This window comes from Taudactylus pleione, unplaced genomic scaffold (assembly GCF_031769625.1).
Source record: "Taudactylus pleione unplaced genomic scaffold, aTauple2 ptg000115l, whole genome shotgun sequence".
Classification (NCBI taxonomy): domain Eukaryota; kingdom Metazoa; phylum Chordata; class Amphibia; order Anura; family Myobatrachidae; genus Taudactylus; species Taudactylus pleione.
In genome coordinates this window covers 27,501-40,896 of record NW_028284517.1, presented here as the reverse complement: position 1 = coordinate 40,896, position 13,396 = coordinate 27,501, and the positions used below count along the sequence as shown (strand labels likewise).

Below are 13,396 nucleotides of genomic sequence, written 5' to 3'. Positions count from 1 at the left end.
ATGCCAGCGTTTTTTTTCTGACCACCTCTCGTCACCACCCCCAAACGCTCACTGCCTGTCAGTCACTATGTGATCGCTCTCCGTGCTCTGGGTGATCGCATTGTGATCACAGTGGTGTCTTTGCACACTGCGATTCATGCGCAGTACGCAACAATCGGCAGTCTTTGTACGCTTTAGCAGTTGCGATCCTTAATGAATCGGGCTCACAGAGAGAGCAGACTCGGTGGATCTGTAGGTTTTCTTCCATCAAAGTTTCTGTGATTTTGTGTTTTCTCTGTTATGTTTTGCTGTTATTGTCTGTATTGATCTCTCTCATTCCTCCATCTAGATCTGTGAAGCATCTCTGGGAGGAGCAGATAGCCGTGCAGGTAGTATACATTGCGTATATATTAATAATAATTTCTTCTTCAGTGTCCATAGGGATCCACAGGGATACCATGGGGGGTGTGTGGTTGGAGAGATCCACGCACCAAACAGTTAAAGCTTTAGCTCCCAGGATGCCCCGGTCTTCCTCCACTTATACCCCGCCCCCAGCCACAGGCAGACAGTTTTTCATTTGGTGCCAGCAGGACCGGTCGCACCTTTAGACAGGGGGACTGCTTAGGCAGCCCCAAGATTTTTTATGAGGTTTTTTTGTTGTTTATCTGAGCAAGCAGCAAGGCGTCCTAATGGGTGAGTGGTCCGATGATCACGGTGGGCGCCAGCGGGGCTCTGATTGCAACTCCACTGGGGACCCAGGGCTGCAGCCAGACAGACGAAGAAGAACAGGTAAGGCATGTTGTGCAGTCCTTACCTCCGGCGGTGGAGATCTGCCAGAGGACGCTGCAGTGGGGTGACTGCTTCATCCGCTCCCCCACTAGACCAAAGGTGCAGTTAAAAGCTGGCATCGGGGACCATGAAGAGGCCAGCGGCACCCGGCGGTTGGTGTAGCAGCGGGGAGGTAGGCTCTCCCCCGGCATCCTCTCCCCCAGCCCAGAGCACGATCCCTCACTTTGAGATTTCCCGCTTCTGAGCTGTTCCTCCTCCTCACCCTCTTCCCTATAGGCAGGGCCGGATTAAGGTCTGTGGGGGCCCCTGGGCAACAAACATGTGGGGGCCCCCATTACGTGCCCTTTATGCAGTGCACCCAGTAGTAGTGCCCCCAGGAGTGTTGCCCCTTATGCAGTGCCCCCTATGCAATGCCCCCTGTAGTTATACCCACAGTAGTAGTGTTCCCAGTAGTAATACCCCTGTAGTTGTGCCCCCAGTAGTCATGCCCCCTGTGTGTGACCAATAGTAATGCCCTCAGTAGTAATACCCCTGTAGTTGTGGCCCCGTGGTAGTAGCACCAGTAGTAATGCCCCCTGTGGTAGTGGCACCAGTAGTAATGCCCCCCCGAGTAATGTCCCCTGTAGTAATGTCCCCCCCCGAGTAATGTCCCCTGTAGTAATGTCCCCCTCGAGTATTGCCCCCAGTAGTAATGCCCCCTGAGTATTGCCCCCAGTAGCAATCCCCCCCCGAGTAATGCCCACAGTAGTAATGTCCCCCCCCGAGTAATGTCCCCTGTAGTAATGCCTCCAGTAGTCCCCCCCCCCGAGTAATGTCCCCCACAGCAGTGGAAAAGCCGCTTGCGCTAAAAAGAGAAAAAAATTAAATCATACTTACCTTAAGCCCCGCTCCCGCTGCCTTCTGATCCGCTCGGCTGGCGCTGCTCCTCTGCACTATGAGAGAGACGCATGACGTCTCTCCCATAGTTCACTGCCTGAGCCGGAAGCCGGAGCTCACGTGTGAGCTCTAGTCACCGGCTCTGGCTGCCGCTGCGGGGAGGGAGCCGGGTGCCCGCTGGTTACAATCTCAGCGGGCGTTTGGTGTCTCCGTGCGGCACCGGGGTTAGGTGTCCGGAGGAGGCGGAACTTGTTCCGTCTCCTCTGGTTCACTTTAACCCCGATGGCTGGGTGTGGGGGCCATTCAGGTGTGGGGGCCCAGGGACGATCGCCCCTGTCGCCCCCCCTTTAATCCGGCCCTGCCTATAGGAGACACTCAGCAGCCATTAATTCTGAAGCTACAGGTCTCAGGAGATTTGGGTCCAGTCTTCCTGTATAACTCTGCCAGCCCTTTGAGGCTTGAGTAGTTGATTTAGTGCCCATTATAAGTAGATTTATTTATGTGCATTATACTGTCTTAAAACGTTCCGTCAGTTATATCTATCCCTGCTGCTCTTATTTAAACCCTCAACTACCAGGCGTGTAGGGGTTCATTATTACTTCACATTTACTTGTATTTGTGAAAGGTGTCACTCTGCATTACTAGTCATACACTGATTATGTGCTGCTAGCTGGTTATTACTATGTCTTCTAAGGGTAAAAGGGAGCCTGAGGCCCCTGTGCTGGTTACTTGCAGATCCTATTCAGCGGGCTTGTCCCCTTAGGATTTCATGCAGAATGGTCTGTGTGTTATTTGTTATGTACCACCTCCTCAGTCCACCGTACCAGCCCCTGTCCAGGAGCCACCTTTGGTGTCCTCCTTATCATAGGTTATGACGCAGCTAGTGGACCTCTTATCAGCCCTCATGCTGCCTTCCACCATGGGGTACCCACAGCTATCACAGCCTACTATGTCAGTAACCCCTATGCATCCTCCTTGGATGGATGTTTATGTCCACTCAGTGCAGAATATGGCTCAATCGTCTGCCGCCTATCAGCAAAAGGCGGACAGACAGCCACTAAAACACTTAGGCGGACTGTATCATCCTCTCAGTCCACCCCGCTTTCGGATTCTAATGCATCATCTGTGGAGGCAAATGATGCACAGGGTTCTCTCTCCGGGTCTCCCTCGGGCAAGGAGAACCGTCATTCAACAGTGGATGTCCCTCCTTTAGTGAGGGCGGTTATATCGATCCTGAATGTAGAGGATGATGAGCCGGCCCCTAAGCCAAAAACCCAGATGTTTAAACGTCAAAAGGTGGTTAAGGCTGAATTCCCTCTATCAGAACAGCAAACTGAGCTCATGGGGGAAGCTTGGGGTACTCCTGGCAACGGTTCCAGGTCCCAAAAAGACTAGTGTCTTTTTACCCTCTCCCTAATAGTGAGTGTGCTAAGTCAGAAATCCCTCCTACTGTTGATTCGCATGTGGCACGCTTTGTCAGAAGTTCTACTCTGCTTTTACTTGTCTCAAGTCAGTCTGCTTGCTTTCTGGCGCTATCAGCAGGCCAGCTACAGTATGGCCGTGGCCTGTGTGGCTAAGGCTATCGAAGGATGGGCAGAGGCACTGGAAGAGAGCCTGCCATAAGACCCTACCAGGGTAAAACTGACCTACATCTCCCATATTTAGGAAGAAGCTGTCCCTAAGCCTAGGCTGTCCTCTTCTCTGTTCTTTAGCCCTCATGGTAAGGCAAGTGAGCAGTCCTTTCCCAGGCAGTCTAGTTCTCACAAGACTACTAAGCCGCGATCCAAGCAGTCTTGGTTGGCCAGACGTCCAGGTTCCAAGTTTGACGACAAACTCTCCGTCTGATCTTGGCATTAAGCAACAACAGATGCTTGGGTCCGAGAAGTGATCTCTCAGGAGTACGCCCTCACCTTCCTCAGGTGTCCTCCCCAGCTATTTTTTTTGCACATGTCCCCCATCAGACCCTATCAAGGCCCTGGCCCTCCAGGAAGCTATTCACTCCCTGCTGCGTTCATGTGTGAAAATACCGGTTCCTTCGGCTCAACGAGGAACTAGGTTTTTATTCCACTCTCTTTTTGATTCAGAAGCCGAATGCGTCTCACCAGCCTATTCTAAATCTCCATCCCCTCAACAGATTTATCCGAGTACCCAAGTTCCACATGGAAAATGTGTGATAAATTGTCCTGGCATTGGAGCCTGGGGATTTCATGGTTTCTCTGGACATTCAGGATGCATATCTGCATGTACCTATTACTCCAACCCACCAGCAGTTCCTACAGTTTGATGTTCTGCAGCAACATTACCAGTTTCGGGTGCTGCCCTTTGGTCTGACAACAGCCCCTCAGTTATTTACCATAATAATGGAAGTTATGGTGGCCCACCTCAGGTGCCATGGAATCAGAATCCTGCCATACCTAGATGACCACTTAATCTTGGCACATTCACCAGTTGTGTTACAACGACATCTCCAGCTGACCGTTGACTGCCTGCAAACACACGGCTGGCTCATCAATTGGATAAAGTCCTACCTATCTCCGACATAGCGGATTGTACATCTTTGGGCACTCCTGGATTCTCGAATACAGAGGATTGTTCTGCCAGCGGACAAACTTTTTATACTACACTTGCGCAACTTGCTCTACAATCAGGGGGTATCTATTTACTTAGCAATGCAGGTCCTGGGGTCCATGGTATCTCCTTTGATATGGTAGAATACGCCCAGTTCCAGGCCCCTTCAACAATTGATTCTCTCCCGGTGGAACGGGCAGTATCATCTGATCTGCTCCCAGATGATCCTCATCTCTCCGGAGGTTCGGTTTTCCCTCTCATGGTGGCTACAGACGTCCAATCCGGACAAGAGTCGCCCCTTCTAGATTCCAAATTGGGGACTTCTCACTACAGATGCCAGCCTTCGCGGATGGGATGTGGTAATCGGTCATCATACCTTTCAGGGATGGTGGACAACCGAGGAAAGTCGCCTGCCCATAAACATTCTGGAGGGGCAAACAGTGTACAGAGCGCTCTCTCTGGCACAAGATCTGCTTCAGGACAGGCCGGTCTAAATTCAGTATAAAACCTGACTGTGGTAGCCTACCTCAACCATCAGGAAAGCACGCGAAGTCGGGCAGCCATGCGGGAAGAAGCACACATTCTGGTCTGGGCCGAATGTCATCTCCCGGCAATCTCAACAGTGTTCATCCCCAGAGTGCTCAACTGGGAAGCGGACTGCCATCAGGACATACACGCCAGAGAGTGGGCTCTAAATCTGGATGGCTTTCAACTCCTGGTGGACAATGGGGCCTGCCAGACATAGACCTGATGGCTTCACGTCACAACCACAAGGTCCTCAGGTATGGGTCCAGGACCAGAGATCCCTCAGCTGCCTTCGTGGACGCTCTGGCAGTGAGGTGGGACTTAAATCTTGCATACCTCTTTCCTCCAATCTCTCTCCTCCTGAGAGTTCTCCGAAAGTTCAAGCAAGAAGTCGGGATGGTGATACTAATAGCCCCAGCCTTGCCCAGGCGACATTGGTTCATCAACCTATGAAGTCTCTCCATAGACAATCCATTCCCACTGCCTCTATGGCAGGATCTACTAGCAGAGTCCTTGCCTGTACCCATACCTACCTCATCTGTCTTTCACGGCATGACTCTTGAGAGACCCCTTTAAGAGCCCAGGGGCACCCTATACTTTTTAGGGTCTCCCGGGGGCTTGCCTTTCTCCAGGCTGGGTTAGACCTAGACCTCCATCTGGCCTTCCTTAGAGTTCAAGTTTCTGCTCTGTCAATCTGGTTCCAGTGAAGGATCACTCCCCTGTCTAATGTTAGAACATTCTTTCAAGGTGCTCTCCCCGCCTTCAACCTCCTTTTTGTCCATCCGGTGGCTCCGTGGGATTTGTCCTTGGTTCTCCGGGCTGTACAGGCTCCTCCGTTTGAACCTCTGGACTCAGTAGACCTCAAATGGCTGACAGTGAAGACGCTCTTTCTCTTCGCTATCTCCTCTGTGAGCAGGGTATATAATTTGACAACGCTCTCCTGTCACTCCCCATTCTTGATCTTTCATCCAGACAGAGCTGTCTTCTGTACCAGGGCTGGTAACCTCCCTAAAGTGGTATCCCGATTCCATTTGAATTAATAGATTGTGGTTCAGGCCTTCCAGTCCTTGGATATTTCTGCAGGTGAAGCCTCCTTGGATGTGGTTCGTGCTTTTCGGATCTATGTGGATCGTACTATTTCCTTTAGGAAATCAGATTCTGTATTGTATGGCAAATTTGTATTGTATGGCCTTCATAAGCGAGGCTGGCCAGCTAACAAACAGACTCTGGCTCGATGGCTCCGAATGACACTCTCTAAGGCCTACATGCAAGCTAATCTTCCTGTTCCAAACAGGGTTACAGCACATTCTACTCGGTATGTGGGACCCTCGTGGGCGGTTCGATGTGGCGCTTCTGCTGAACAATTGTGCAAGGCAGCCACGTGGTCTTCCGTCCACACCTTTCTCAGGTTCTACACCTTCTCCTTTCTGCTCAAGAGCGTCCCTGGCCTTAGGGGAAACTGCTATGGGACATCCCCATGGTATCCCTGTGGATCACCTATGGACCCTGAAGAAGAAATTGAGTTATGGTAGACTTATCTTTGTTAACTCTATTTCTTCAAATATACAAATAGTTGATACCAGCGCTATATATAGTTGTTGTATATAAAAACTCAGATACGGATGTGTAGTCAATTAATATCACATTTAATACATTACAATATAATAAAATTTGTTATATGGAAAATAATAAAATGCACAAAATAAGTGCTGTATTAAAAATAGTTGTAGTCATATGTAATCGCTATTAGGGGAGGCTGGTTAATCCATATTCGATAAAGACACTAGCTGTGGGACAATTGTTGGTTCCGTGTAATTAGGTACAGCAAATATTTACCAGGTGGCGTATCCTTAATCTCAGTCCAAAGAAATTATCATGTGTCCAAATCCTTTTGGTATTATCACAGAGTATAGACTGGATGGGATCCACTTGTAGCTGTTATCCTGTGGAGTTGATGCAAATGTCCCAAAAGCAGGAAAATGTGTCAAAGTGTCCAAGATGAATGGATATAGATGGTGGAGAGGCTTAACGCGTTTCGTTGGTAAATCGATATCCAGCTTCTTCAGAAGTATACCTATTTCTTCAAAGTCCTTAGGATCCACAGGACGCCCACAAGGGTTCATTAGGGCCTTACAGAGTACGCAAACAGAAACAGTATGAACAAAAGAAGAAAAAAATTATTACAGTACAGAACATTTGGTGCCATTGTTGGGCATGGGGAAGAGATGATTGTATAAGTGAGAAAAGGAGAAGCACATGAGGGAAGAGGGTCCTGCTCGTTAGAGCTTACAATCTAAAGGGGAGTGGGAGACAGATGGGGGTGACACAGAGGGGAGAGACAGTGAGTAAGGAGCATGGAAGGTAGGTTAGGATAAGAGCTGGAAAGCTTTGATAAAGGAGTGGGTCTTGAGAGCCTGTTTTAAACTTTGTAGAGATGTGGAGTCTGATAGGGAAAGGGAGAGCAAGAGAGTTCCAGTGGTAGGGAGCAGCACGGGCAAAATCTTGCAGGAGGGAGTGGGATGAAGTAATTAGTTGGTGAGCATTAATTTGTGGAGCGAAGTGGATGGGCGGGAGGGGATACAGTCAATATCCCGGCAATTAGAATACCGGCGCCGTAATCCAGACACCTGTCAGAATCCTGTTAGGAGGAGAGTTAGGGGTTAGGGATAGACACTAGGGGGAGGTTTAGGGTGCAGGGAGAGGGAGGTTAGGTTTAGGCACTAGGAGGGATGTTAAGTTTAGGCATAGGGGAGGGAGGGTTAGGGGAAGCGTTAGGATACCGACTGACAGGTGTCGGTATCCTAACCCTGTCGGGAGGACCACCGGCATCCCGTACCCAACCCGCGCAGGAGTGTGCACGGAGATAAGGTCAGAGATGTAAATAGGAGAGGATTGGATATATATCTGGTAAACATGGTATATGTGGCAAGTGTGTTCATATTTAATTAATATATGTAATTCTAATTTCAAATAATTTCTCAGTAATGTCTCTTTAATGACACTGTTAAATTTTATTCACATATTAAATACCTATAATTCATGTACCCCAGTCTGTTCTCGGAGGTCTGTCTGTGATTGTCAGCTCTTATGATAAGTCTTTTCTTTTAGGAATACCAGACAGAATTCCTCACTGAGTGGAGAAAGCTGAATCTAGATGTGGTCCTATGTCCCATGTTGGGCCCGGCCTTCAACATCGGTTATCCGGGGAGACTTTACGGTATTTCTATAAGTCACAGTGTTTCGTCACTAATTTATATATATTATTATACAGGGTGTAACTGGAGATTTATGGGCCCCACAGCAACATTTATTACGAGCCCTTTTGTACATTTTGTCCGCTGGATATGGTGTGCCTTAGGTTTAATAGAAAACCATTCTCAGCTGTCGGGTCCTTGTAGCTGCACCCCCTCTCACTACAGTAGGACCACCTTAGGTCCTCCGATGGGGTCCTGCAGTGTATAATGACAGTGGCACATGCAACACTCACTAATTATTAGCAGCCAATACAGCAACATCAGATATAGAATGTGCATAATGTAATGATAATGATATAACTGGTGTACTTCATGTAAGATATAAGAAGTTCTTATTGCAGAATAAAAGGGAGATCTCAGCATGTGCGCTATGGTACATAAGGATATATTTATTTCAGTACAGAGAAAAAATATATATTCAATGTTCATGACAAAAGAATTATCAGACTCAATTGTCTAACTTACTTCCATATGGCCAGTATACCCATAGAGCTTTGTATGCCACCAATCTAATGTGCCCCATATGGCCAGTATACCCATAGAGCTTTGTATGCCACCAATCTAATGTGCCCCATATGTCCAGTATACCCATAGAGCTTTGTATGTCACCAACCTAATGTGCCTCTTATGGCCAGTATACCCATAGAGCTTTGTATGCCACCAACCTAATGTGCCCCTTGTGGCCAGTATACTCATAGAGCTTTGTATGTCACCAACCTAATGTGCCCCATATGGCCAGTATACCCATAGAGCTTTGTATGCCAACAACCTAATGTGCCCCTTATGGCCAGTATACCCATAGAGCTTTGTATTCCATCAACCTAATGTGCCCTGTGTGGCCACTATACCGATATAGATCTTTGTATGCCACCAACCTAATGTGCCCCGTATGGCCAGTATACCCATTGAGCTTTGTATACCACCAACCTAATGTGCCCCTTATGGCCAGTATATGCATAGAGCTTTGTATTCACCAACATAATGTGCCCTGTATAGCCACTATACCGATATAGATCTTTGTATGTTACCAACCTAATGTGCCTCTAATGGCCAGTATACCCATAGAGCTTTGTATTCCAGCAACCTAATGTGCCCTGTATGGCCACTATACCGATATATATCTTTGTATGCCACCAACCTAATGTGTCCCGTATGGCCAGTATACCCATAGAGCTTTGTATGCCACCAACCTAATGTGCCTCTAATGGCCAGTATACCCATAGAGCATTGTATTCCATCAATCTAATGTGCCCCGTATGGTCAGTATACCCATAGGCAACCAGCCAAATATGCCCCATATAGTCATACTCACAGAGCTTCATATACCAGAAGTATATGGCAGCGGTTCCCAAACTCTGCCATTACAGTCCAGGTTTTAAAGAATATCCATACTTGAGCACAGATGACTTAATTAGTACCTCAGTCAATTCGATTTAACCATCTGGATTTCGGTATGGCTATCCATAAAACCTGGACTGTAAATGTCGGAGTTTGTGAAACTTTGGTATATGGAATAGTTTTAAGCACCATAATTATGGGGATCAAATCCAAGACACAAATACAGTATACCACAAGCCACAGACACTGATCAAAGATCCATTCTCATTTATGATTTATACTACAAAATGTTACGTATAGAAGCACACATCAAAATACACTGAGCAGGGCTGTAACTAAGGTAGTGTGGCTTGTGCCATGGCACAGGGCACCACAGGTCAGAGGGCACTGTTTGGGCCTGTCAAATTTCTGTTTATTATCATTCTTGCTTGTAGCTTCCTCTTATTTCATCCCCAGCATCTCCTGGCCTCTTCTATCACTTCCCTGGCCCTTCCCCATGAAGCCATGGCCCTTTTTTGGGTTCATTATGTCCCTATTTGAAAAATGTGGGGGCGCCAATGCTCTTTCTGGTACAGGGCACCAAAAAGTCTAGTTACGGCTCTGGCACTGAGTGATTGGTCTGTAATGAGCAGGTGTTTGGGGACAGTACATATACAGAGCATTGGTCTTATACAAAGGAGAAGTGCTCAGTAATACTGTAACCTCATTTTGTACACAATGGCAATTAGTGTGCAACAGTGACAAAATAAGACGTATGATGTGAAGCTCACAGGGGATACAGTTAATATCCTAGCAAAGGGGATGCCGGTGCTTAAAATACCAGTGCCGGCATGCCGACACCGGTCAAGGTCCTGGCGCTGGAATCCCGACCACCGGCATTCTGAAGGTGAGTAGCGGGGTTAGGGGGAGGGTTAGGGGTTAAGGTTAGGCACTTGGGGGAGGATTAGGGTTAGGCACATGATGTCACAAAAGTCTTCCTAAATGATTTATTATTAGTATTAACATGTATGTAAATAGCACCAGCATAGTCCACAGCGCTGTTCAATTATGAAGCAATACAGCTATAAGTTTGGGTTTGGGTATTAGACAAAGCGATAAGAGGGCGCCACTTAGAAGCTTACATAAGTCACCAATCTCTCTTATGTCTCTCAGCTCCCATTGCCTGCACAATGCTGTACAATGTATTAAATTATCCGGCTGGAGTCGTTCCTGTTGGTTCCGTCACTGCGGAGGACGAGAAAGAGCTAAAAAATTACAAAGGTTACTGTAATGATCCCTGGGACAAACTGTATAAGAAGGTAATTATTATAGTGGTTTTTAAGATATAGGTGAGGTTTATTTGTGCTATCTCTCATAGGTCTCTATTTATTATCATTATTTTCACACCCTTTTCACATTATTTTAGTTTCACCCAAAGTTACTAAAGGGCAATTGGAGTAGAATTAGTAAAATTCCCTGTGATATTTCCTGAATTCGCAATACGAATTCAGTCGGTAATATCACACTACAATCTGCATTCAAAATGCGGATTGTATTAAATAGAGCCCATAATATTATTGTTATAAAGTGTCTAATCTCCAGGATTGTGTTTATTTATATATATGAGTACAAAGGGCCTGATTCAGAGCCGCTCGTAAGCGGCAGTATGCTCGTTCCGAGCGATGTTCGCCCATCTGCGCATGCGTACGGTTTTTAATACGCATGCGCGAACCAGTCAGTGCGGCCGAAAATCGTTTGTTCGCTATATAGCGAAGGCCTGCTATTTTGATTGACAGAATGAGGCGTATGTGGGTACAGGGGAAGGTGCTTGAAAACGGGGAGTGGAGATCAGAACGCAGGAGTGCTTAAAGGTCATAGCGGGCGTTTTATGGGTGTGCATAATTTAAACTGCAGCGTCATTGACCACGTCACTGGGTTATTTTATAGCCAGAACTGCTCGCAAAATTGTGGTAGGAAAAACCAACCACAAGAATAGCGAGCAGTTCATACGCTGTTCGATGTACTCGATTAATCTAATAAATAGCGGACATGACGTATGATGCGAGCGGCCAGGGGGCGTATTTTTCAAATAAACGTACGCATGTTTTGTTCGCTCGTTCAGACATGGAGGCGTCAACAGACAGCAAGGAGCGAACGGTTCATTTGAATAGCCACCCCCTTTTTCTGAATGAGCGAGCGCTAATTGCGTCCGGCTCTGAATCAGGCCCAAAGCCTGGACAGGTGTCTAAACATTGCTGGGGCTCAGTGGTTATGTGCTCTGTCTCTCTTCCTCCCCCTACTGTTTACTCTGTGTAACTGCTTCTCTATCACTATCTCTGCAGGCTTTGGAAGGAGTGGTGGGTCTACCGCTGTCTGTTCAGTGTGTGGCGCTTACCCACCAGGATGAGCTCTGCCTGCGTCTCATGAAAGAAGTCGAGACCCTTAGCGGCCATCACCAAAAGAGGTGATAAGCCCCTGCCTGGCTCTTGGGCAACTCATTAGAGATGACTATAAACTAGGGATGTGCAGGCTCGGATAGGTTCGAGTTTGCACGTGGAGTTCGGATTTTTCCCTCCAAAAAAACGGAACTCAGAAAGAGGCAAAACATCATCTTACATGGACGAACATCATCATTCCTGGACTTTTGTCCAAACTCGAACCTATCCGAGCCTGCACATCCCTACTATAAACATATATTATTAGTTGTTATTTCATTAGAGAAACCTATATCGCTACTCTTTATTACTCTGTTATCTGTAGAGGTTACTAGTCGTTGACTGATCCTCTTCAGGGACAGCAGCAAGTGACAGCCATAGGTAGACTGAGCAATGAGGATTCTTATAGCAAAGCAGTTATTTTCATCTGTATCGTGTGTAATATAACTATGAATGTTCAGCTATAATAAACATATTTACGTTTGTTAAACACATATTCACTCCATTGTATTTGAAATCTTTCTGACATTGCAACGTTCTTTGTGTGGAAATATTCCAGCACAGAGTCTGTATTTGGATCCTGGATGCTGGAAACAATCAGATTCTTGTTTACTCTCTGTAGAATATACTAACATAATAATAATACTACTACTAATAATAATAATAATAATAATAATAAATAATAACGGAAGCTTACAGAAATACACCATGTGGATACCATGTGACAAGTTTTGAAATCAGACAGAAATTTTGGGAATCACATATTTAATATAAGTGAAGATTGACAGCTGATTTGGGTTCATTGCTTAAGGGCTGTGACCAACCACCAGAGGGGCAGAAGGAAAGAACAATAACTGCTTGGTCACCTCACCTGAGTGATCCTTCCGGCACAGTAAAAGGGACAGGGGCTGATATTAGTCACACAGGTAAGAATGATATCATACAGTCACTATACACAGGTAAGACTGATATCATACAGTCACTATACACAGGTAAGACTGATATCATACAGTCACTATACACAGGTAAGACTGATATCATGCAGTCACTATACACAGGTAATAGAAACAAGTGGAAAGCAGCATTGATAATGAAAATGTACACAATTTAATATACATACAAAATACACTAACGGCACCTAATATTTTGGACATTGACACCTACCCTGCATTGGAATACCAAATTGGATTTGGGACCTTATCCATTGTTTCCAGCACTGACTGTTAAGAGGCAGCATCCCTTGCGTTGGATTTTCGCTGACTGTGATGCCATCGCTAATTTCAGGTTCCTCAATCATCTTGGTCTAAGCTGGTAAAACTATCGCTATATCATTGGATTGCTTTTACAAACTTCATCCTACCCTCTCCTTGAATGACGTTTCATCGGTGTCCATTCCAATTTAATTGCAGCAGTATTTAGTGCCCACAGGGTTCATTTATTTGCATGAGATTCAATATCATGTGTTTTATTTCTCCATGTCACATGTGACCTTTTGATGCTCCATATGTTTCAATTTATCTGTGGTTTTTATATTGTATTTTATTGCATTCAGTGTATTTTGTATGTATATTAAATTGTGTACATTTTCATTATCAGCACTGCTTTCCACTTGTTTCTATTACTCTATAGGAGGCTGACTACCTCCCTCCAGCA

At 46.2% G+C, this 13,396-nt stretch overlaps 1 protein-coding gene across 1 annotated transcript in view; it reads left to right on the top strand.

The window, feature by feature from the left end:
* LOC148524853 (fatty-acid amide hydrolase 1-like) overlaps nucleotides 1-11,776 on the top strand; it is a 136,295-nt gene extending 124,519 nt beyond the window's left edge. Inside the window, exons 13-16 of the mRNA XM_088471588.1 lie at nucleotides 329-368; nucleotides 7,846-7,954; nucleotides 10,482-10,627; nucleotides 11,651-11,776. Coding sequence (XP_088327714.1) covers nucleotides 329-368; nucleotides 7,846-7,954; nucleotides 10,482-10,627; nucleotides 11,651-11,776 — 421 coding nt within the window. The remainder of the gene's footprint in view (nucleotides 1-328; nucleotides 369-7,845; nucleotides 7,955-10,481; nucleotides 10,628-11,650) is intronic.
* Nucleotides 11,777-13,396: the final 1,620 nt, after the last annotated feature.